At 43.1% G+C, this 22,162-nt stretch overlaps 1 protein-coding gene across 4 annotated transcripts in view; it reads left to right on the forward strand.

Annotated features, from left to right (window-relative positions):
• Positions 1–22,162, forward strand: part of EPS15L1 (epidermal growth factor receptor pathway substrate 15 like 1) — a 243,741-nt gene that overhangs the window by 66,894 nt on the left and 154,685 nt on the right. For 2 of the 4 annotated variants that reach the window (XM_044270433.1, XM_044270455.1), the window contains exons 9-12: positions 3,756–3,992; positions 4,087–4,244; positions 6,606–6,762; positions 9,299–9,361. In XM_044270433.1, coding sequence (XP_044126368.1) covers positions 3,756–3,992; positions 4,087–4,244; positions 6,606–6,762; positions 9,299–9,361 — 615 coding nt within the window. Of the gene's footprint in view, positions 1–3,755; positions 3,993–4,086; positions 4,245–6,605; positions 6,769–9,298; positions 9,362–22,162 lie in introns of all 4 variants that reach the window. The other 2 variants (XM_044270441.1, XM_044270447.1) reach the window with 2 other exon arrangements.

Raw genomic sequence — 22,162 nt, forward strand, 5'->3', positions numbered from 1 at the left:
TTCCAGTCATATTTGGTATCAGATGATGCCTAAAATTGTCCTGATTTATAAATATGAACTTTATTTCTTAATTTGACCTATGGGCATGAAGAAACTGGCAAAGCCAAGATTCTGCCAGATTTTCTCCCTCTTAGGGCAAGAACTGCCCCTCTTCCAATTACACAGGGCTGGACTTGTGCATGTCATAGCCACTCCCAGCTACAGAGTGGGTAAAACACAGTGACCCACTCAGGTCCTGGTCCTACCATCTGAAGTCAATTAACATCACGACCGCCTGCTGGACACTGGCACACCGCCATCTTGGATTATTCTTTGCAAAGACTTTATCTATTACTGGACACTACCATGGTAATTCTGAACTTACAAACATTCTACTCCTTTCCATCTCTTACCTATTTCCATCCAACCAATCTGTTCGACTGGCAGGTATATTTATCTGTCAGTTTTAATGTATATTTTTGTGTATAGTTGTTAAAATAAAACTAACAATTTAATCGTTCCAGTTTGCCCTTGTTACCTGATTATCTGGTCTATGCTTAGAACTCTGTCCTCAGAGGAGACATACTACCGCATTTGTCTTATTTTTATACATTGTTAATTGGTTAGCTAGGTTGCAAATAACCGTTTCGTCCCTTTAGGATTAGCTAGCCGGGGTCTCTTCGCCCCGATTCAATACGAAGAGTGGTGGCAGCAAATTAATTTGTTTTCCAGCGTGAAATCGATAATTTTATTTTACCGATTGTACATACAATCACGATTGTATCATGTATGGGCACACCAACCAATCTTAAACGTCTACTGTGCTCAAAGTGGATTCCAGTATGGATGGTGGTTGTCACAATCACTCACTCCAGTTTTGAAATATGTGGGGCATAGTTAGCGGGTTTCACTCCAGATTTATCAGCGAGACTTTTTAAAATGGTCACAATCTCACTATAGTAGAAGGGTGGAGTAGGAAAACTGCAGTAGCTTTTCTAGACAAATTTATCAAACATGAGACATTTGATAGATAGTTGAGAGATAAAAATATAAGGGGATCTGGTTGGTTATAGTTGAACGTACACTGGCCATGCATTGACCTGTTACGGACACAGAGCGTACCTGATGTCCTGGTACTTCAAAATATGCGGATCAGAAACTTAAAAATGCCTTTATTTTATGTTTAACCCCCCTGCTGCGGGCGGGCGGACGGTGCTGGGGGGGCGGGCAGGCGCGCAATCATCCGCCTGCCCCCTCTCTCAGGATGGTCGAGCGGTTTTAGCAGAGTAGGGACCGCTGTATGGAAGAGGTTAACAGGGCGGGGGCTCCCTCCCTCTGCCATTGGGGGTTAACAGGGTGGGAGCTCCCTCCCTCTCCCATTGGGGGCTGCTGTGCCTTTTCAGCCCCCGATCCTTGACGGGATCACAGAGGGAGGGGACCCCCTCCCTCCCCATCACCCGCTGCTCTGTTGTGGCAGCGAGTGATGGTTACCATGGCAACCGGATGCCTTCACAGGCTTCCTGCTGTCCATGGTGCTGATCAGACTTTGTAAAGTGAAAATACAGTACACTATATAGTGTAACGACCTGATCTATAAAACGGTCACGTTACTTTACCCGCACTGTGAACACCATAACATTTTTTTTTATAAAAACTATGATGAAATTGAAATTTTGCCCACCTTACTTCCCAAATAAGGTAATATGGTGGATTTTTGCTGGATCACGCCATAATCCATACCACTGAAACATTCAGAGGATTCTGTGAGGGGGTTTATTTATTATTTGGTGTTTTTTTTATTTATTATTCATATAAAGCAAGCTAATGAGGAAATATGGCTTAATGTAGTATGCGTGCCTATGTGCACGCCCACGTTCCTGGCCACCAGAGAGGTTGGCGCTTTTTCCTGTAGTGTGCAAGCACGGCCACTGCTGCTGGATTGCTGAGTGGTAATAACGCCTAGATACAAGCAATGTATAATGTGATGGAGAAATGAATCAAGCCAGCAAAGGAGGCAATATGGACAACCACAATACATTAGTAAGTGGCTTGGATTAACTTGATCTACATGATAAATGCCATTTGTTGAAGTGAGACAACCCCTTTAACTGTATCTAGCCCTTTTTCCAGGGAGGAATTGCTTAAAATGAATCCTCTCCTTGACTTTGCCAAATATTCGTCTATTGAGACATTTAGTGTGGGGCCACAGATGGTCAAAAACATTTCTGATAATCTGCTGTGAACTGATTGCAGAGACTGTCAAAGTCTGAGACATTGTTTTGTGAGCACTTACTTGGAGTACAGTACCCTAAGCAAGTGGACCAACATGACTGAAGGGTTGATTTTTATAGTAAGGCCCATTGACATTGTTAGGCCACGCTGCAACAACGTACACTAGACTATCAATAGAGAGTTAGTAAACAGAGAGATAAAAAAAAAAAAGAGGCTACTTTCACACCTGCGTTAGGTGCGGATCCGTCTGTTATCTGTACAGACGGATCCGCACCTATAATGCAAACGATCGTTCAGAACGGATCTGTTTGCATTATGAAGAACAAAGTCAAAACGGATCCGTCCTGACTTACATTGAAAGTCAATGAGGGACGGATCCGTTTGCGTCAGTGAAAACGGATCCGTCACCATTGACTTACAGCGTTTTAGTGTCCGCATTCAGAGCGGAATGGAGGCAGAACTGAGCCAAACTGATGCATTCTGAACGGATCCTTATCCATTCACAATGCATTGGGGCTGAACTGATCCATTTTGAACCGTTTGTGAGATCCCTGAAACGGATCTCACAAAAGGAATTCAAAATGCCAGTGTGAAAGTAGCCTAATTTGATTCATTTTGTGGCTTTCTGACACACTGTTCAGCAGCTGCTCGGCACTCTTGTTCCTTCTTTCTCTGCTCCTGAACTCAATATGTCGGGGGGCAACAAACTTTTATGTGGTCATCATGAATGTTCTGTTATGGTGATCACATCATCTTGGTCCCGACGACAGCAAGCTTTCTTGTGATAACCAATGGTTGGTCTGTCATGGAATCAGGACAAATTGTGTCGCGATATCTTGCATCGATACTGTGGCTTCTAGTAACAGCCAGTGCGCAGGGATGTCGACACGTATGAAAGCTGAATGAACGCTGAAAGAAGATCATGTAATTTAACAGATGGCAAGCGTTAGGCCCCGTTCTGGAGCCTGTTTACGTAGGCTGGTTTTAATGGCTCTACTACTTGGGGTTCTAGGAAAAGCTGCTTCAGAATTGTCATTTCATGGGGCATACAAAAATGTACTAAGATAGACATGCCAGGAGAGCTATCAGATCCTTTTTAATCTACAGTTTTTTTCCCGGACTCGCCTAAGATTTGGAAGAGGAAAATAAATAAATATTTTTCGTCAGCTCAGACTCCCAAGCTCCATCAGCCTCAGATCAGACCTGCCTGACCCCCATCAGACCTCAGATCAGTGGTTAAAAAAACTTTAATAAACTTACCTTGCTTGCTTCGGATGGTGCTGCGCATATGTGCACTGCATCCCGATGCTGTACACATTCAGGACACAGTGCGGAGTGGGGCCCGGAAGTTAACCGGGAGGGTGAGTAATGCTGGCGCAACTTTTCCCTCACCGATGCCCCGCCTTCCGCATGCTGATGGACTTTTCCATTTGCCACTTTTCCCTCGCTTTTGGGAGGAAAAAGGTGGATCTTACAGTCCGAAAAATACAATACTTTTGTATGCAGGTTCACTGGCACATAATAATATACCTCTATTTTTGCAGGCAATGCATCTTGTATATAGAGCTTTAGAGAAGGAGCCGGTTCCAACGGTTTTACCACAGTCATTAATCCCCCCATCCAAAAGGAAGAAAACGCCTACATTTCCCGGTGCTGTACCTGTCCTTCCTGCCAGCCCCCCTCCAAAGGATAGTCTTCGTTCGACTCCATCTCACGGCAGCATGAGCAGCTTAAACAGTGCGGGGAGCTTGTCACCTAAGCATTCATCTAAACCCAGTCAGGTACACAGGAAAAATCTTTTTCTTTTGCAGGTGTAAATTTCAAGCGTTTCCAAGACAGTTTGTTTTTATGTATTTTTTTTTTCTCTTTTATTAGCCTGCAGTAAATTGGGTGGTTCCTCTGACAGACAAGATACGTTACGATGACATTTTTCTCCAGACTGACTTGGACATGGATGGTTATGTGAGCGGACTTGAAGTTAAAGATATATTCATGCAGTCTGGACTTCCTCAGAATATCTTGGCGCACATTTGGTGAGATAAAGGCACAACATTGTATAAAATGAATGTTCTGAACACAATAAAAACAAAAGATGTATCCCTGATGCTTATAAGAATGTTCCCACCCGAAAGTGGGTTTAGACAGGCATCAGTTCTTCTGAGCAAAACGTCTCTTTGCTGAAATTGAACTCTGACTTAAATATGTATTATTCTATATTTTAAATAGTTATATTTTTTTTAAGTTTTACTACTTTTGTGCAATAAAACCCCCCTTTTAAAAAGAAAAAAAAAGAAAAAGTTATGGGTCTTGGGATGCGACGATGCAAAATAATTTTTTTTATTTTTTTTTTAAAAGGGGGGTTTTATTGCACAAAAGTAGTAAAACTAAAAAAAAAAAAAAAAAAATTTTTACTACTTTTGTGCAATAAAACCCCCCTTTTTAAAAAAAAAAAAGAAAAGAAAATTATTTTGCATCGCCGCATCCCAAGACCCATAACTTTTTTTTTTTTCTTTCCATGGAGTTGTGTGACGGCTTGTAGTTTTCATTGGTATCATTTTAGGGTAAATATCTCTTGTTAATCTATTGTTTTTTCGGTGACCACGAAGGCTGAATGCACACACCGTGTTCCACGGCCGTGAGCGGTCCGTTGTATCCCAACCTGGATTCTTGCTGACAGAAGGAGCGCACGTCATTGGTTGCTATAACGCAGTGCGCTTCATGCTGCCGCTGCACTACAGTAATGCACTCGTTTGATCTTAGGCCGTGTGCATTCAGCCTAAGAATAAGGCTACTTTTGCACTAGCGTTTCTGCTGGATCCGGCAGGGCTCAGTAAAAACTCCTCAGTTACTGATAATACAACCATCTGCATCCGTTCAGAACGGATCCGGTTGTATTATCTTTAACATAGCCCAGACGGATCCGTCATAAATGTTTTCTGTTGTGTCAGATAGCGTCAGAGTTAAACGGATCCGTCCCCATTGACTTCCATTGTGGGTCAAGACTGATCTCCGCATCTCATGACGGAAAGAAAACGTCAGCATGCTGCAGTTTGCTCTCCAGTTGCGTTTTGTCCTCATTGACAATGAATGAGGACAAAACGGAAGCCTTTTTTTCTGGTATTGAGACCCTATGACAGATCTCAATACCTGATAATAGAAATGCTAGTGTGAAAGTAGCCTTAATTAGTCATTCTGGATTATTATTTTTTACGGCGTTCACTTTACGAGATAATTTACATGATATTTGTGTAGAGGAGGTCAGTAGGGATGCCGCCATACCAAAACCGTGGGGGAGATATATATTTATTTATTTTTGCAATTTTTTTTTTATTGAAAAGCATATTTTCAATGGAGAAAACTTTTCTTTTTTTTTTTTTACATTTTTTTTTTTACATTTTTTTTAACCACTTAATAGTCCCACAAGGGGGCTATGACAGGCAATCTTTTGATTGCTTTTAAAATACAATACACTATTTCTATAGTGCATTGCATTTTAATGTCAGTGCAGACACTTATTATTATTTATTATTAAAGCACCATTCATTCCATAGCGCTCTACTTAGGAAAAGGGGTTTATATACGTAATACAGACAATTGCACTAAGCATGAACAAGACGAGTTACAAACTGGTACAGAAGGAGAGAGGGCCCTGCCTATCAGGGCTTACAATCTACATGGTATGGGAGAAGGACACAGTAGGTGCGGGTGAAGTTGGTCATGGCGGTGTAGAGGCAGCAGGGTCACTGGTTGTAGGCTTGTCTGAAGAGGTGGGTTTTCAGGTTTCTTTTGAAGGTTTCCACTGTAGGTGAGAGTCTGATATGTTGGGGTAGCGAGTTCCAGAGTGTGGGGGATGCACGGGAGAAATCTTGGAGTCGATTGTGGGAAGAGGCGATAAGAGGAGAGGAGAGGAGAGAAGGAGGTCTTGTGAGGATCGGAGAGTGTGTGTGGGGGTGTATCGGGAAAGTAGCTCAGAGATGTAGGCAGGGGACAGGTTATGGACGGCCTTGTATGTATTTGTTAGTACTTTGATCTGAATTTGCTGGGCAGTGTAGGGATTGTCAGAGGGGAGAGGCAGAGGAGTAACAGGGTGGGAGGTGGATTAGTCGGGCAGCAGAGTTGACAATAGATTGGAGGGGTGCGAGAGTGCTAGATGGAAGGCCACAGAGGAGGATGTTGCAGTAGTCTAGGCGGGAGATGATGAGGGCATGTACATATGAACATCGGACTAACATAGATGCCTTTAGGTGCACATGCAGCAGGTCAGTCAGTTTCATAGCTACAAATCTGCTGACAGATGCCCTTTAATCTTTGTTCATATTGCATAGGTAACTGTATGTTTATGTATTCAAATGTATTTATTACCATCCTAAAGGCTAATAGGTCATCCCCTACAGGGCACTTGCTGATACCAGGCAGATGGGAAAGCTAAATAAAGACCAGTTTGCTCTGGCTATGTACCTCATTCAGCAGAAAGTCAGCAAAGGAATCGATCCACCACAAGTGTTGCATCCTGATATGATTCCACCAGCAGAAAGGAACACTTCTGTGCAGGTAAAGGTGCATGTCACCCACATATATTGGTTGGTATCTATTCTTACATTACTCTGTTAGGTTAAATAAATGAGCGATCTGAAACTCATTTGTTTTCTGGCTGGTCAACACAAATGAGTTTTTCAACAGACTTCATGTGAATACCCCATTAACATGAAGTCTGTCGAAAAAAATCATTTGTGTTAACCAGCCAGAAAACAAATGAGTTTCAGATCGCTCATTTATTTAACCGAGTAATGTGTTCTGCCTGTGTGCTGTCCGTTTTTCTTGCAGATCCATTCGCATTCAGTGAGTCTTGCATCTAAATTGGAACTGAATGGAGCATGCTGTGATTCTCTCTACATGGACTGATTGTCCGTGTGGAAATTCACTTTCATTCAGACCAGGTGCTGTCCATTTTAGACTTGTTTATATTATCTACTTTACATGATTAGGCCATACTGTCTGAGCTGTGTGTAGCCATTTCAGAGATTAGCCATCAGTTGCCTGGGCATGACATCTAAAAGTGCCACACATCTTCAATAGCTGTCGACCGATCAGCTTATCTTTCCGATTTCCACAGAGAAATTTGGCTTGGCCTACTCAGAAGGCCCCAATACACATTAGATTATCGGGTGCTCCCACTGAAAATGGTGGGTTCAGCTGACAATGGTTAATTTCTATGTGGGCCTTAAAGGGAATCGGCTCCGAAATACCTTCCAAACCAGAGCAAGCGGTTTATGGTGTAAGTGATGCTGAGTCCGGTTATGTCATTTTTATCTTCATGTTCACTTGCATTCCAGCAAACCAGCAATAAAATACATTGAGAGGTCTCCTCCTTGAGTCCTCTCCATTATGTGCCTGAGCTCGGAAGTCCTCTCGATGCAATTTACTGCTGGTTTGTTGGAGCACAATGTCGGAATACAAATGAGTATGAAGATAAAAATTACTCCGCTTACATTGTGCAATGCTTGCTCTAGTTTGGGGGGAGTTTTGGAGCCGACAGATTCCCTTTAAAGGGACTCTGTCACCAGTTTCTAACCCCCACTTTTAAAAATATTGTTCTGTCCATGGAGCCCTTGTGATTACTAAGGTGTTGTTATAAGCTAAATCTGCTGGCTCGTTTTGATAAAAAAACGTTTTATCTAACCTGTCAGTCATATAGTTAAGGTGCCCAGGGCGTTTCTCATGGCCTGAAGATGCCGGCCGCCGCCGTTGGTGCCCAGCTCCTCCTCTGCTCTCGTCAGCGCCACCTGAAAATCATGAGATACGCCTCAGGCTCTCCCTCACTCCCCCCTCCTTCTTTTCTAAGATCCCGCGCGTGCGGCAGTGTTCGCGTTATCGGGAGGTTGAGCGAAGTGCTCGCGCATGCGCACTTCGCTCAATGAGGCTGAACCGAAAAGTCAGCACGGGCGCATCAGGCACAGGTCTGTGCGCACGCGCGGGATCTTAGAAAAGAAGGAGGGGGGAGTGAGGGAGAGCCGGAGGCGTATCTCATGATTTTCAGGCGGCGCTGACGAGAGCAGAGGAGGAGCTGGGCACCAACGGCGGGCGGCATCTTCAGGCCATGAGAAACGCCCTGGGCACCTTAACTATATGACTGACAGGTTAGATAAAACGTTTTTTTTATCAAAACGAGCCAGCAGATTTAGCTTATAACAACACCTTAGTAATCACAAGGGCTCCATGGACAGAACAATATTTTTAAAAGTGGGGGTTAGAAACTGGTGACAGAGTCCCTTTAAGGCAGAATATTCTTTGTCATAAAATGGTTCTCTGGGACATGAAAGATGAATGAAAATTCGGAAAGATGAATTAGATGGTGCCATTAAAAAAATACAACTTGTTCCACAAAAAATAAACACTATATGACTGGAAAAGTAAAATAACACAAAAAAGAAAACTGTCTGGGTCCTTAAGTGTTTAACATGGCTGCTATCACAGTAGTGAACAAGGTACCCATCTTAACCTTTTGCCACCCCCTGACCTCTTTACACCGTGATGTAGCTGTCCTACAGCCAGAGAAATAACCTTTGGTCCAGTGTATAAACGCCTGTTAAAAGCCAAAAGAACACACTTTTGCATTCATCTGGTTAAAAGAATCCTATGGATATGTATTGCCACTCCAAAACACAGAGAGAACATACCCTTAGATGACTGCTGACATACTCCAGTGTACATAGCATTAGCTGAAAAGTGTCAGCCTGTTGTAAAATGTGGTGGTCAGATTTGTTTCACATTGATAGTAACAGAAAATTAATAATAAAAAGAATGTACTGCAGATACTTGACAATTGTTTTAATTTTTTTAAGTATCCCATGAAAGCAGCTTGTGTTTTTCATGTAACAGTAAGTACAATGTTTTTGTTTAGATGTATAAATCATGCAGCATAGACTGTTTAAATGTATATATGTGTACATTAGTAGTAAATGGTCATAAACTGCTGGTGTCATTTTCGCATTCATTTTTTGAATGTGAAAACACCCCTTACTTAGTTGTTTATGTGTTTTCCTCTGTTTATGTTCCATCTGTGGTTTTTCCCTGCCCTTTTCTCCAGACCCTGTCTGGTTACATGACCCCCATAGGAAATGACATGGCAAACTTAACAGAAATCCGGCGTGTGAGTAGACCCGTAGATGGTACTCCTTTACTGGCATGCCGTGTGTTTTTGCATGATCACCTTTTTATTCTTACTCATAAGCATCCTAATGCAGATTTTTGAGTTTATTGAGCATGATAATATATACCTATATGCACTATATGTACAAAAGTATTGGGACACCTACAAGAGCTTTTATCACTTTCCATTGTAAATCTATAGGCATTTAAGGGGTTGTTCCTTTATGACAACTTATCACCTATCCACAGGATAGACAAGAAGTATATGACCTCTGAAGCCCGTGTTCTCTTGTTTGAATGGAGCAGCAGACACGCATGCACACTGCTGCCCCATCGACTTAATGGGGCTGCTGGAGATAGACGAACACTTGTACTCTGCCATCTCTGTAAGACCCATAGAGTTCAATGCATCAGTCAAATAGGGGAACATTGGTATCCATTTTTAGGATTGATATGGGGCCCAAGATACATATCTCTTATTCTGTGGCTAGGGAATAAGTTGTAACAACCCCTTTAATATTGAGAAGATAAAACGGCTTCCACTCTCGTGGGAAGACTGTCTACAAGATTTTGGAGTGTGTCTGTGGGAATTTTTGCCCATTTATCCAGAAAAGCATTTATGAGGATAGACACTGAAGTTGGATGAGAGGGTCTGGCTTGCAGTCTCTGTTCAGGTTCATCCCATAGGTGTAGGTGTTTGATGGGGTTGAGGTCAGGGCTCTGTGCAAAGCAGTCAAGTTCTTCCACACTAAACTCATCCAACCAAGCCTTTATGGACCTTGCTTTGTGCACTGGGGCACAGTCATGCTGGAACAGAAAAAGGCCTTCCTCAAACTGTTCCCACAAAGTTGGAAGCATACAATTGTCCAAAATGTCTTGGTATGCTAAATAATTAAGTTTCCCCTTCTCTAAGACTAAGGGTTCTAGGCCAACCCCTGAAAAATAACCCCATATTATTATCTGTCCTCCATCAAACTTTACAGTTGGCAAAATGCAGTCAGTTAACATTCTCTTAGCATTTGCCCATCCGATAGAGAAGTGTGATTGATCTCTCCACAGAACACATTTCCACTGCTCCAGAGTCCAGTGGCAGCGTGCTTTGCACCACTTCATCTGACACTTGGTGATGTAAGACTTGCATGCAGCTGATCAGCCACAGAAACCAATGCTGTGAAGCTCCCGGCACACAGTTTTTGTGCTAATGCTAATGCCAGCGGAGGTTTGGAATGCTGCAGTTATTGGGGGTCACTTATTGACTCAGTACTCCAGTTTTTGGCATATAACAGTCACCCTCGACACTCAGGATGGTGGGAGTGGCAGGGGTGGAGCCAGTCAGGGACTGGAGCAGATTTAAAAGAAGGCAAATGGACTGGCGGCAGATGCACATAATTCCTGATAATTAGGTGCATCCTCTGGCACTGTAGGGGATATTATAAAATGCCGGTCTTTGATAAATGACATTGAGTCAGCAGAGCGTTAATAACTTTTATGCGTTTTGCGCCTCAGCAGTCCACTCTGTAAGTTTACGCGGTCTGGCACGATGTTACTTGAGTTGCTGGGGTTCCTAAATGCTTCCACATTACAATCATACCACCCACAGTTCCTGCTGGAATATCTAGGAGGAAACAAATTTCACAAGCTGACATGGTCAGATTCAGTGATCTTTTTACAGCAAGCCTTTCTTTCACAAATGTGTGTAACGGCAGACAGCATGGCTAGGTGCTGGATTTTATACTCCTGTGACAATAGGACTGATTGAAACACCTGAATTTAATGATTAAGAGTTTTGTCCTAATACGTTTGTCCATATAGTGTAGACCCTTTGGGTCAGTGTAGTTGACACCACACACCATGTAAATCCCCTATATCAAAATGACTGTTATGAAAAGGGGACATATTTTAATAAAGTATTTTAGTTTCATGTTTTGCTATTAACAAAAAAATATAAAAATAAAAACTACTAAAATAAAAATATATTGGCATATGAGTGATATATCAGCATAAAAATAAAGCCCACATATCACTGGTAAAAGGTGCAAAAATTATATAAGTATCTGAACAGTAAAAAACTTACAGCTTTCAAAAACGCATGTCCTGAAAAAATAACTTAAAATGCTCCTGGTCAGGAGTGGGGTAAATTAACTAGTTAAAGTGGTCTATTAATAAAGAAGTAGCTAACCGCAGATATGGTGCTGGTGACCAGTTTCTGATGATCAACTTGTCATCACTCAAAGGAGATTCATAATCTATGAATGATTGTGTCACGGTCCCTCAGGTGACTGATGTTGGGAAATCAAGGAGATTGGCTGAGCGTGGAGGAATCCAACAGCCTCCTTGATTTCTCTTGATTCAGTGTTGATAGGGTTAATGACCACTTCCCTTTTCTCAGCTGTTGCTCAGTGGTAATCACTTCTACCCTTTATAGTCTCACTCCACCCTTCTGACTATGCGGTTGATAGCTTCATTTGGGTTTGGCTGAGCTGGTGTGAGATCCTCTCTGGTGTTCCTGTTCTTCCATCTCTACAGAAGTGTCGCTTTTGTTTGTATTTGTTATATTCCCTGTTGTTGTCTCTGGTCATATACTTATTCCAGGGCCTTATAGGGAAATTGGGACCTAGGTATCCTGCTTATGAATATTCCTACCTTCAAGGTCTATTCATATTGATAGGTAGTCAGGGTCCGGATTAGGTTTGTCTAGGAGGTGACCTGTTTCTTCCCTAGTTTCCAGGCCCACTGTGTTCAGTGTGGAGTTTCCCTCCCACACTGTTCGTGACAGATTGACAGTTCATCTCCAGTGCCCTAGTCTTAAAGGGGTTCTCCGGGAATTAAGAAAATGATTAAATATTACTTTATTGTTAACACATACCCAAATTCCTTTCATTGTTTATAATGGCTTGTTTTGTCTGGGGAGCAATCAGGGGAAATAAAATGGCTGCCGTCCTGTTATTACACACAGAATCTGTCCTAATCACACAGCGGCAAAAGTTACTTCTGAACACTGAGGTAAAAAGCTGCCTCATCCTCATCTCTGCTTGTCAGGGATTATAATCCTGAAAACAGCTGATAACCTCTTCAGCTGAATCTCTGTAGGAATGCAGGTATTTGGGAATATGTTTATAATAAAGTAAAATTTTAGTATTTTCATTAATTTTATTTTCTTAATTCCTGGAGAACCCCGTTTAAGTTTCATGTGATGGAACATACCATACCTACAAAATGTCACACACAAGACCTTCACACAAGTGATATGGAGTACGTCAGGATCTGTTCAGGGTAAAACTGGTTTTGTAAGCAAGTTTAATCAGCTTTGTCTGTGATTGCGGTCAGTGTGTCTCCCCCCCCCCCCCCCCTATGTATCTGGATTGTGTTTTTCACGCGCGTGAAGAATAACCATCAGTGAAAAACTGGTGTAAAGGAAAACTGGCTTAGTTGCCCCTAGCAACCAATCAGTTTCCACCTTCATTTTTCAGGGCTCTTTTGGAAAATAAAAGATTGAAGCTAATTGATTGCTATGGGCAACTAATCCAGTTTTGTTTAACACCCATTTTGACACCTACCCCATCGTATCCAGATGCCTTCTGTTTTTCACAGAAGCCTCTTTCATTTTTGTGGAGCCATGGGTGCGTGAAAACCACACAATATAAAACATACTGCGATTTTTCCTGAACACAGAGTTGATCAGTGGTAAACAACGCTCATGGGCACAGGATTCAGTCCGGATTCTATGTGGTACTCGCATGGCATCCGGATGGAAAACTTGCTCGTGTAAAAGTGGTCTAAAGCCTCTTTCACACGAACGATACGTATTGGTTCCGGATGCGTTCAGTGTGCGTTCAGTGACACTCACACCATTTTGCAAGCAAGTTCAGTCAGTTTTGTCTGCGATTGCGTTCAGTTTTTTTTCTGCACGGGTGGAATGCGTTTTGATGTGTTTTTCACGTGTGTGGTAAAAAACTGAAGGTTTACAAACAACATCTCTTAGCATCCATCAGTCAAAAAAGCATTGCATCCACACTTGCTTCCGGATGCAATGCGTTTTCACTGAAGCCCCATTCACTTCTAAGGGGTTAGGGCTGCATGAAAAACGCAGAATATCGAACATGTTTTTCACGCAACGCAGAATGGATGTGTAAAAAAAAAACGCTCATTTACACAGGCCCATTGAAATGAATGGGTCCGGATTCAGTGGGAATGATCAATTATGGGAATTATCGATTTGAAACCTGCAGCTTTCTGGTTTCTAGCCTAGAATTCATCAGAAACTCCTCTAGGGACTCCTATAGAACCTATTAGGGGTGGGCAGTATAGGCGATATGCAATATAAATTTGGGCCACGATATGGATTTTCGCCATATCGCCGGACCGCGATATGATCGCGCTCCCTGAGCGCACCATTTTCTCCTGAGCCGGCCGTCACAGTGGAGGGAGAAGGAGGTACCCACTGTGCGCGGCTGCCGCTGAACACCAATGAGGACAGAGTAGGAGGGGAGGGACTGTGGCCACTGCGCCTCCAATGAATGTGCCGGCCATACCCCACAGGGTCCCCCTCCCCCCCCATCATTGGTGGCAGTGGGCAGTTCCGATCGGAGTCCCAGCAGGAGGAGGGGGACCCTGTGGCCACTGCCACCAATGATTAATACGAGGGGGGGTGGGGGGTGGGTTTGCGTTACCAGAGGGGGCGGATCAGAGGCTGGGGGGGGGGGGGGCACATGAGAGGCTGGCGCCATGGTCAGCTCCCTGCTCTTGTGTGCACAAAGCACAGGGCAGCAGGGAGAGTGTAAAGTCCTGTTCACCCTAATAGAGCTCTATTAGGGTGAATATGACAATGGTTCTAGCCCTTAAGGAGGCTAATAGTTATTAAGTAAAAAAAAAAGTTTAAACACCCCCCTCCCCATGAGAATCAAAAGAGGTAGAGAGTGACCTTAGACATGACCGGACATTGGTTTGCTTACTGACTTGATACCGCTCAGGAGGCGATAATACAACAAATTGCATCAGCACCTTAATCAGGATACATTGTTCAATCCATTCCATTCGTATCCTGGGTCGGAGTTTCAAGTCTCCACACAACCACCAGATATCCAAGTGTTGATAATCTTGGTTAATAAACCATCAGTCAGGGTAAGCATCAAGGTCTCTACTTGTCCTATTTAGTTAGATGTTATAGGAACAAAATCCTGGGGGTAAAACACCAAGGTCTTTGCCTGTACCATTGTGGTTAAAACAGGTATAATTTCCAGGGTATGGTGTTATACCAAAACCCATATGGTCTCTCTCATGAACAGTAGGATAAAGTCTAATGTCCTGCAGCGGGAAGTGTCCTTACTAGGAATAGTTTCAGTGTACATCTTAAGGATGCACTTGAAACCCTCAGGATCGGTAATATTATTCAAAGGGAAAGGTACTGTACCCAAATGAGGTCGAGCTGCAGCACAGTCTATGCAGTTGGATCGCTTTTGGGAAAGAACCGTATAGTGGATCCACTCTATCCATACGTTTGTATCTGAAAACTCTGTCTCTAAGGCCAATTTGTCTTCATACTTTAGGTTGGCCAAATATTTAATGTCAATTGTGGGTACAGATGTAGGAGGTACAACTGAACTCTGGTCCCCTATTCTTATTATTGCTCTAAATACAGAATCTGGGATTCGATCTAACTGTGCCTTTCCCCCTGTGCAATATAGAATGAACAGTAAGGCATGCAAAAACATTACGGCCCTTGCAGTCATTCCGGCACTTGATGTTCAGGTAATTTTTTACAGTGCGAGGCGTGGACCCAGTTAGGCTTTCCTTCCAACTTGACAGCAGTGGCGGTGGTTAACAATACTTGATGTGGACCCTCAACCCGTGGTTCTAGGATTTTCCGCACATGTCGTTTCACCACTACCCAATCTCCTGGTTGCAGAGAATGAGTTGCCTCTATGCTGTCTGGATCTGGAAGAGAATCAAAAAGTTGGGAATACACATTAGACAGTCTGTTTATAAGACAGATAACGTACTTTGAAAGACTACTATGCAGCATTTGAAGTTGTTGTGGAAAAAAGAGTCCTAATCTATGGGCATTCCCAAATAGTACTTCATATGGACTCAGGCCTGTCTTCCGGTTAGGCTACTTTCATACCTGCGTTTAGGTGCGGATCCGTCTGGTATCTGCACAGACGGATCCGCACCTATAATGCAGACGCTTGTAAATAAAAAAAAATTGTTCATGATAATGCAAACGGATCCGTTTTGACTGACATTGAAAGTCAATGGGAGGCGGATCAGTTTTTAATTGCACCATATTATGTCAGTAAAAACGGATCCGTCCCCATTGACTTACATTGTAAGTTAGGACGGATCCGTTTAGCTCAGTTTCGTCAGACGGACATCAAAACGCTGTAAAAGTGGTCTGCAAGCAGCGTTTTGGTGTCCGCCTCCAAAGCGGAATGGAGGCAAACTGATGCATTCTGAGCGGATCCTTATCCATTCAGAATGCATTGGGGCTGCACTGATCCGTTTTGGGCCGCTTGTAAGATCCCTGAAACTGATCTCACAGGCGGACCCAGAAACGCCAGTGTGAAAGTAGCCTTAGGTGTATACTGGATGGAGAAGAGTACCAAGGGTAGACCCTCTGTCCATGGCTTATTCAGTTCAGCCATGGCCTTCTGTATTTTTGATTTAATTGTGCCGTTGAGTCGCTCTACTCTACCGCTGCTTTGTGGGTGATACGCAGTATGAAAAGCTTTTTCAATGCCCAGGGCTCCCATAATTTTCCACATGACCTCCCCTGTAAAGTGAGAACCTCCGTCGCTCTCAATTGTTTCTGGGACCCCAGTCCTGGCAAACTGTCTCGTTCAGAAGTTTCTTGGCTGTGGTTTGTGCAGTGGCTTTGGCCCCAGGATAGGCTTCTGGCCACCCTGAAAACAGATCTACACATACCAAAACGTATTCTAGGGTCCCAACTTTGGGTAGTTGGATGTAATCTATTTGCAGCCTTTGGAAGGGGAAATCGAGCCTTGGAGTGTGCCTCAAAGGTGTTTTTACCGTCCTTCCTATTTTGTGATGGGCACAAAGCATACAAGCCTGAGTGAATTTGGCTGCAGCTACACTGAATCCTGGCATACTACTAGTTATAAACAAGAGCAGTCATCACAGTTTTGGACAGGTGAGTATTCCCATGAGTGTCCTGGGCTGTGTCTGGGAACAAGGCACGGGGCAAACACAGCTTTGCTCTAAATTCCCATGTTCCTTTTCAGTCATCACAGCTCCTTTCTCTATCCATACTGCCTTTTCCTCTTTGGTTGCTTGTGACTGTAAGGTTTTGAATGTTTCATAGCTAACTGGCAGGGAGATTTGCTGTTGCACTGCTGCTATCCCTACAGGATCATCTCTGGGTTTCTGTGCAGCAGCTTTTGTTGCCAGATCAGCTTGATGATTTCCTCGATCTTCAAAGTTTTTTTCTGACGAATAGCCTATAATTTTCATAATGACCCTTGTTGGCAACAGCAGAGCGTCCAGTAGGACTTTCACCCTTTTGCCTTGTTTAATTGGCTTGCCATTTGCTGTAAGGAAATCTTTAGCCTTCCAAATTGGACCATAATCATGGGTGATCCCAAAAGCATACCTGGAATCCGTATATATGTTTGCAGTTTTTCCCTCCGCATACCTGCAGGCCTCTTCCAAATGAATGAGAGGGCAGTGATTCTGCTTTGATCGTATTGTGCTGAGTGACAAAAACCCTGCTGTCTCTTGGGACATTAATTGGAGACAGTCGTTTTTATCTTCTGGATCAGGAAGATACTCAACTAGATGACTCATACTACTACTGCCTCCCCCCCTCCAGAGGCAGCAGAGTAGCTGGATTCAAAGATGTCTACCTTTTAATGATGAGATTTGGTGGCATAAGTAGTGCACATTCTAGTCTAAGGTGTCTGGCAGTGGACAGGTATTTTGGCTGTACTTGTATGAGAATGGCCGAGATATCATGAGGGACAAAAACTGTGATTGGATAGTTGAGCACAATCTCAAAGCTTTTGTCAAGCATGAGTTGTACAGCCACCACTGCATGGACACAAGATGGCGCTCTTCTAGCCACTGGATCAAGTCTGGAAGAGTAATACGCCACTGGACGCTGTTGGCCAGCCCTAGCTTCGGTGAGAACAGCTGAAGTGTGGCCAAGACATTCAGTGCAATAGAATCTGAAATCTTTATTGTAGTCTGGTAGACCCAATGCTGGTGTGGAACTGATGACTAGTTTTAATGTATGGAAGTTCTCCACAGCCTTATCTGTCAATGAAAAAGGAAGAGAGGGGAGACAATCATACAAGGGGAGCAGAGGCATTCCTGATCCAAGGCATACAGTATGAGACTAGACCCAAATAAATTCTCAGAGCCCCCACAGTAGTAGGCAGAGGAATTCGTTGGATTGCAGTTATACGGTCTGGGGTCAGATGTCTAATCCCAGCAGATATACAGTGCCCTAGAAAGGTGACTGTGGTACAACAAAATTGAAGCTGCTTGCGAGAAGCTTTACAGCCATTTGCAGCCAGGAAAGTGAGGAGAGACACCGAGGCTTGTTTACACACCACCACTCCTGGGCAGCAAAGAAGTAATTCATCTATATATTTAAGTAGGAGAACTCCTTCAGATGGAATGGGCCAATCCGCTAAAACTTGGGATAAGGCAGTACTGTACATACTTGGGGAATTATGTGCACCTTGTAGTAAGACCGTCCAGGTGTATTGCTTCCTGTCATGAGTGAAAGCAAAAAGATATCTGCAATCTGGATGCAATTGAACTGAGAAAATGCATTTGCAAGATCCACCACTGTGAAATGGGTAGCACTTTGGGGAATCTGTGCCAACAATGTATGTGGGTTTGCTACAACAGGGGTATTAAAAACTGTAGCCTCATTAACAGCCCTAAGATCATATACCATTCTATACTGCACTGGCTAACCCCCCATTATCGACAAAATCACATACTATTTTGGTGATACCATCCGTTTGTTTTATACTGAGTGGATACTGCGCCTTTCGAGGTAAAGGAGCACCTGGTTTACGTTCTATCATCATTGGAGGGACAGATAAACGGACAACATCTGTGGGTCCGGAGGCCCACAGAAATGCAGGTACTTGCAGCATAAGGGACACGCCCTCTTCAGAGAGTGTAGACACATACATGTGAAATGGATTAGTCACAGGCTGCTAAGAGAAATATATCCTATTCACCTAGTTTGCCTTGTAACTTCATAGTACCATTAGGAAGATACATTATCTGGGCATATATTTTCTGCAACAGATCTGCTCCTAGCAAATTAACAGGGGCGGTGTCTCTGACTAAGAGACGACTTAGCATTTGTTGGTTTGGGGCAAATGCAATTTGTATTGGCTTTGTGAGAGGAGTAGGAACCTCATTACCATCCACTCCTACACATTGAATACTATCCTTAGACATGAGGGATCGTTTTACATGTTTGCTGTAGATAACGGTTTTGACTGCTCCAGCATCAATCAAAAAGGGGATAAGCTTCCCCCCCCATTGATTGCCAAGGAGACAACGGGGGCAGGTCCTAAGGATTGTATTTTTAATGGGGCACAGAATTTGACTCTGGATTGCCAACTCCCTATGGGCGTTGCACTTGAAGGGGCTGAGCATTCTCCTCCTCTTCCTCTTCCCATGGTCGAGGAGATCGGCAACTTCATGCAAAGTGCCCCACCCTGCCACATTTAAAACATCTTGAAAGGATATTGTAGTTTCCTTGCCCCTTTTTGGGGAAAGGGCTGGTAAGCAGCCAAGCCCGTTTTACGTCTTTTAACCCCTTTGCTACCTGCAACAAAATAGAGGGCTATATAGTTCTCCATTCAGGCCTAGCTGATGCCAGACCCTTGCGTATGCTTTCCCTAAGACCACCCACAAAAGCAGCACTCAAGATTCTCCCATGCATGTCTGAGGTGTGCTCATAACCCAAATACAACCATCTTTTTCTCCCCCATTCCGTGAGCTTCACTATGTATTGCTCACCGGACAACAAAGTTGTATCGTCTACCTCACAAGATCCCACCGCAGAGGCTATAATCTGAGAGAAAGAATCACCAGCTTTACACTGGACTAAATCTTCCAAATCCCGCCAACAATATGAGAAAGCTTTCCGTATCTTCGCTAACTCCCTACAGAATGGCATGGGTAAGTCCTCTGGATTGGGGATTCTACTCATCATGGCCAGAATCTCACTAGGGGACCAAGGGCAATGCACAGGCTCATCATGGCCATCATTTGGACCCCTGAGATGAGCAGCTTCAGAAGTTAGGTGCCTGGGCGTATGATAGGGTAGAGTTGGCCAGGGTGGATTTGGTGTGGATGATACGACTGGGGAAACTGGGTGCAGCTGATTTCGCACATCAAACAATGACACTGGAAACCCCACATTTTCTTGTGTCTGAAATGCACTCATGTCTAAAAGAGGACTTAAAGTGGGTGCAGCCCTAGATTAAGTTGATTGGTCTGGGACACTTCCTGTAGGCATCATAGGGGCAATCATTGCAGGCTCATTTTTTAACTGGTGGGACATACAATTGGGAAGGGTTATTTGCAGACATCAATGGATATAATCCAGTACTGGGACATATAACAGGAATTGTGCCTTTGAGATCCATTGATAACACACATGTTACTAGTTTCAGCATTCTTGTGCCTGCAAACACACTCCCATCCCCCATAAGGGGGGGTTAGTTCCCTGAGTAGGGAGTTTCGGGGGATGGGGAAAGGATAGACGGAGAAGAAAGCACGGTGGGAGGTGTTCCTGTTGAAAAGGAGCACATTCCAGAACAGAGTGAAGAGGAGGGGCTGACAGAAGGAGCAATAGGCGTTTTTGTGGAACTATAAGACTCAGAATGACTATTGGAGGTTACAGAAGATGTTGAGGGGGAAGGGATGCCACTTGGCAGACTGTCCTGTTCTTTGTTTGCTACCACATCCAAATCCTCCATCTTACAATAGAAATATTGTCAATTTTTCTCAACTTCTTTCAACTTTCCATCCTTTACATGAGTGGACAACATCTCATCATGTCCTGCAACATTAGAGTTACCCATTTTATATGTTAATATTTTCTTCATATTCTAGATTCTTCCTAGTCGGGGAAACCACAAAAATATTTAACCTAGATTCTTCCAAAACATGAAATCACAACATTTTTAACCTAGATTCTTCCTAATTGGGAAAACACAAAAACTAAAAATAAAATAAAAATTCTAACAAAAATTCATCCAATTAGGGGAACTCAAAAACTACCTAATCTAGATTCTTTCGATTTGGGAATACAATCCTTCCTTTTTCCCAAAACTCTCATCAGAGTCTGGCTGGGATCCAATTCTACGTCAAAGGATATCCAACTATCAACTGTCTAACAACTTTCGCTTTGTTCCAGCACGTCAATACAGCATAAAAATCCACACAAATAAGGAATATTCAAATGGGTTCTTTCATTCTAAAGGACAGATCAGCTATAATTTGAACCCTTCTATCGCGATAACACCAATTCAACTCTTGAGAATCTACTTGGGCAAAAGGTTCAGAGAAGGTTTTGAAAGAATACAGTTTCTTACTTTGCTTCAGATTGTGACCTCGTCTGATGGTTTTGCGCAAGTCCTCTTGTGGTGTTTGAATCAGAAAGTACGCAAGCTGTTTGCCCACCCAGGGACACCAATAATTGTTATTGCAATTCATGCGATTCTCTTCTTTGTGTGGTACCAAATCAATTAGGATTGTAAGTATGAGCTCATACAGCTTTCTCAATAAGACCAATACAGGCTGGTATCATGGAAAATATGCCATCCTTTATTCAAGTAACACACACTTATATAGGAGATGTGAGGTAGACAAAAAAAAGTGGTCCTTAAAGAAAGGTTATTGGCTCTGTGTCAAAAAGGGAGTAGCTTGCCAACTTTATCCCCGAGTTTCATTGGCACATTTGAAAATAGGAACCTAACTTCACCTCACAGTGTCCTTAAAGCAAAAGAAATACACACAAAGCTCTAAACCTGTTTTACTGCCATCTAGTTGACATAAGAGTAATACAGGATGTTCACAATATAAATATATATATATATATATATATATATATATATATAATGTAGAGAGAGAGAGAAATAAAATCTATCTCTGACACTTCCAAAACTGCATCAGAAAACCTGAATGTGTGGCCGTACCCGAATTGGAAATTAAGTTAAAATTATCACAAAGATCTACAATCGATTTACAATATAATTCAAAATGTTGTGCTTTGTGCTCAATTTGCCCACAAGTGGTGGTTAGTGTATCGATTTGTGAATTTACTGCTGGTACATTGAGTGGGAGGATTAGTTTACCTATTTTTCTAATAAATGTACCAGACAGTGCTCGGGTGCTCTGGCCGAACACATCGGTATGCTCGGGTGCGCTACCGAGCACAATGGAAGTCAATGGGAGAACCCCAGGCACCCCCTGCTCGGAAGAGAAGAGGGTGTCTGGTTCACAAAAAAAGGTTAGAAATTGATGGAAACCCCCTCAAAATGGTTTGAAAACAGCATTAAGAGGATGGCTGGATGCATCTTGGACTCCTATTGTCAACGACATACAATAGACAACAACCACACAAAGGCTATATGCCAAATGTGCAAGCCATTAATCTATCCATGAGACAGATAACAGGCTTAGTCAGCATACCTTACAATGGCAGCCTTGTGCACTATGAGACATTCCAAACCAACTCTCATCTGACAGCCAGTAAGCCTCAAAGTAACTTCAGATCTGTTGGATGCTTGGTTGGACCTGCACCCCT

The sequence above is a fragment of the Bufo gargarizans genome, chromosome 1 (genome assembly GCF_014858855.1).
Source record: "Bufo gargarizans isolate SCDJY-AF-19 chromosome 1, ASM1485885v1, whole genome shotgun sequence".
Taxonomy (NCBI): Eukaryota; Metazoa; Chordata; class Amphibia; order Anura; family Bufonidae; genus Bufo; species Bufo gargarizans.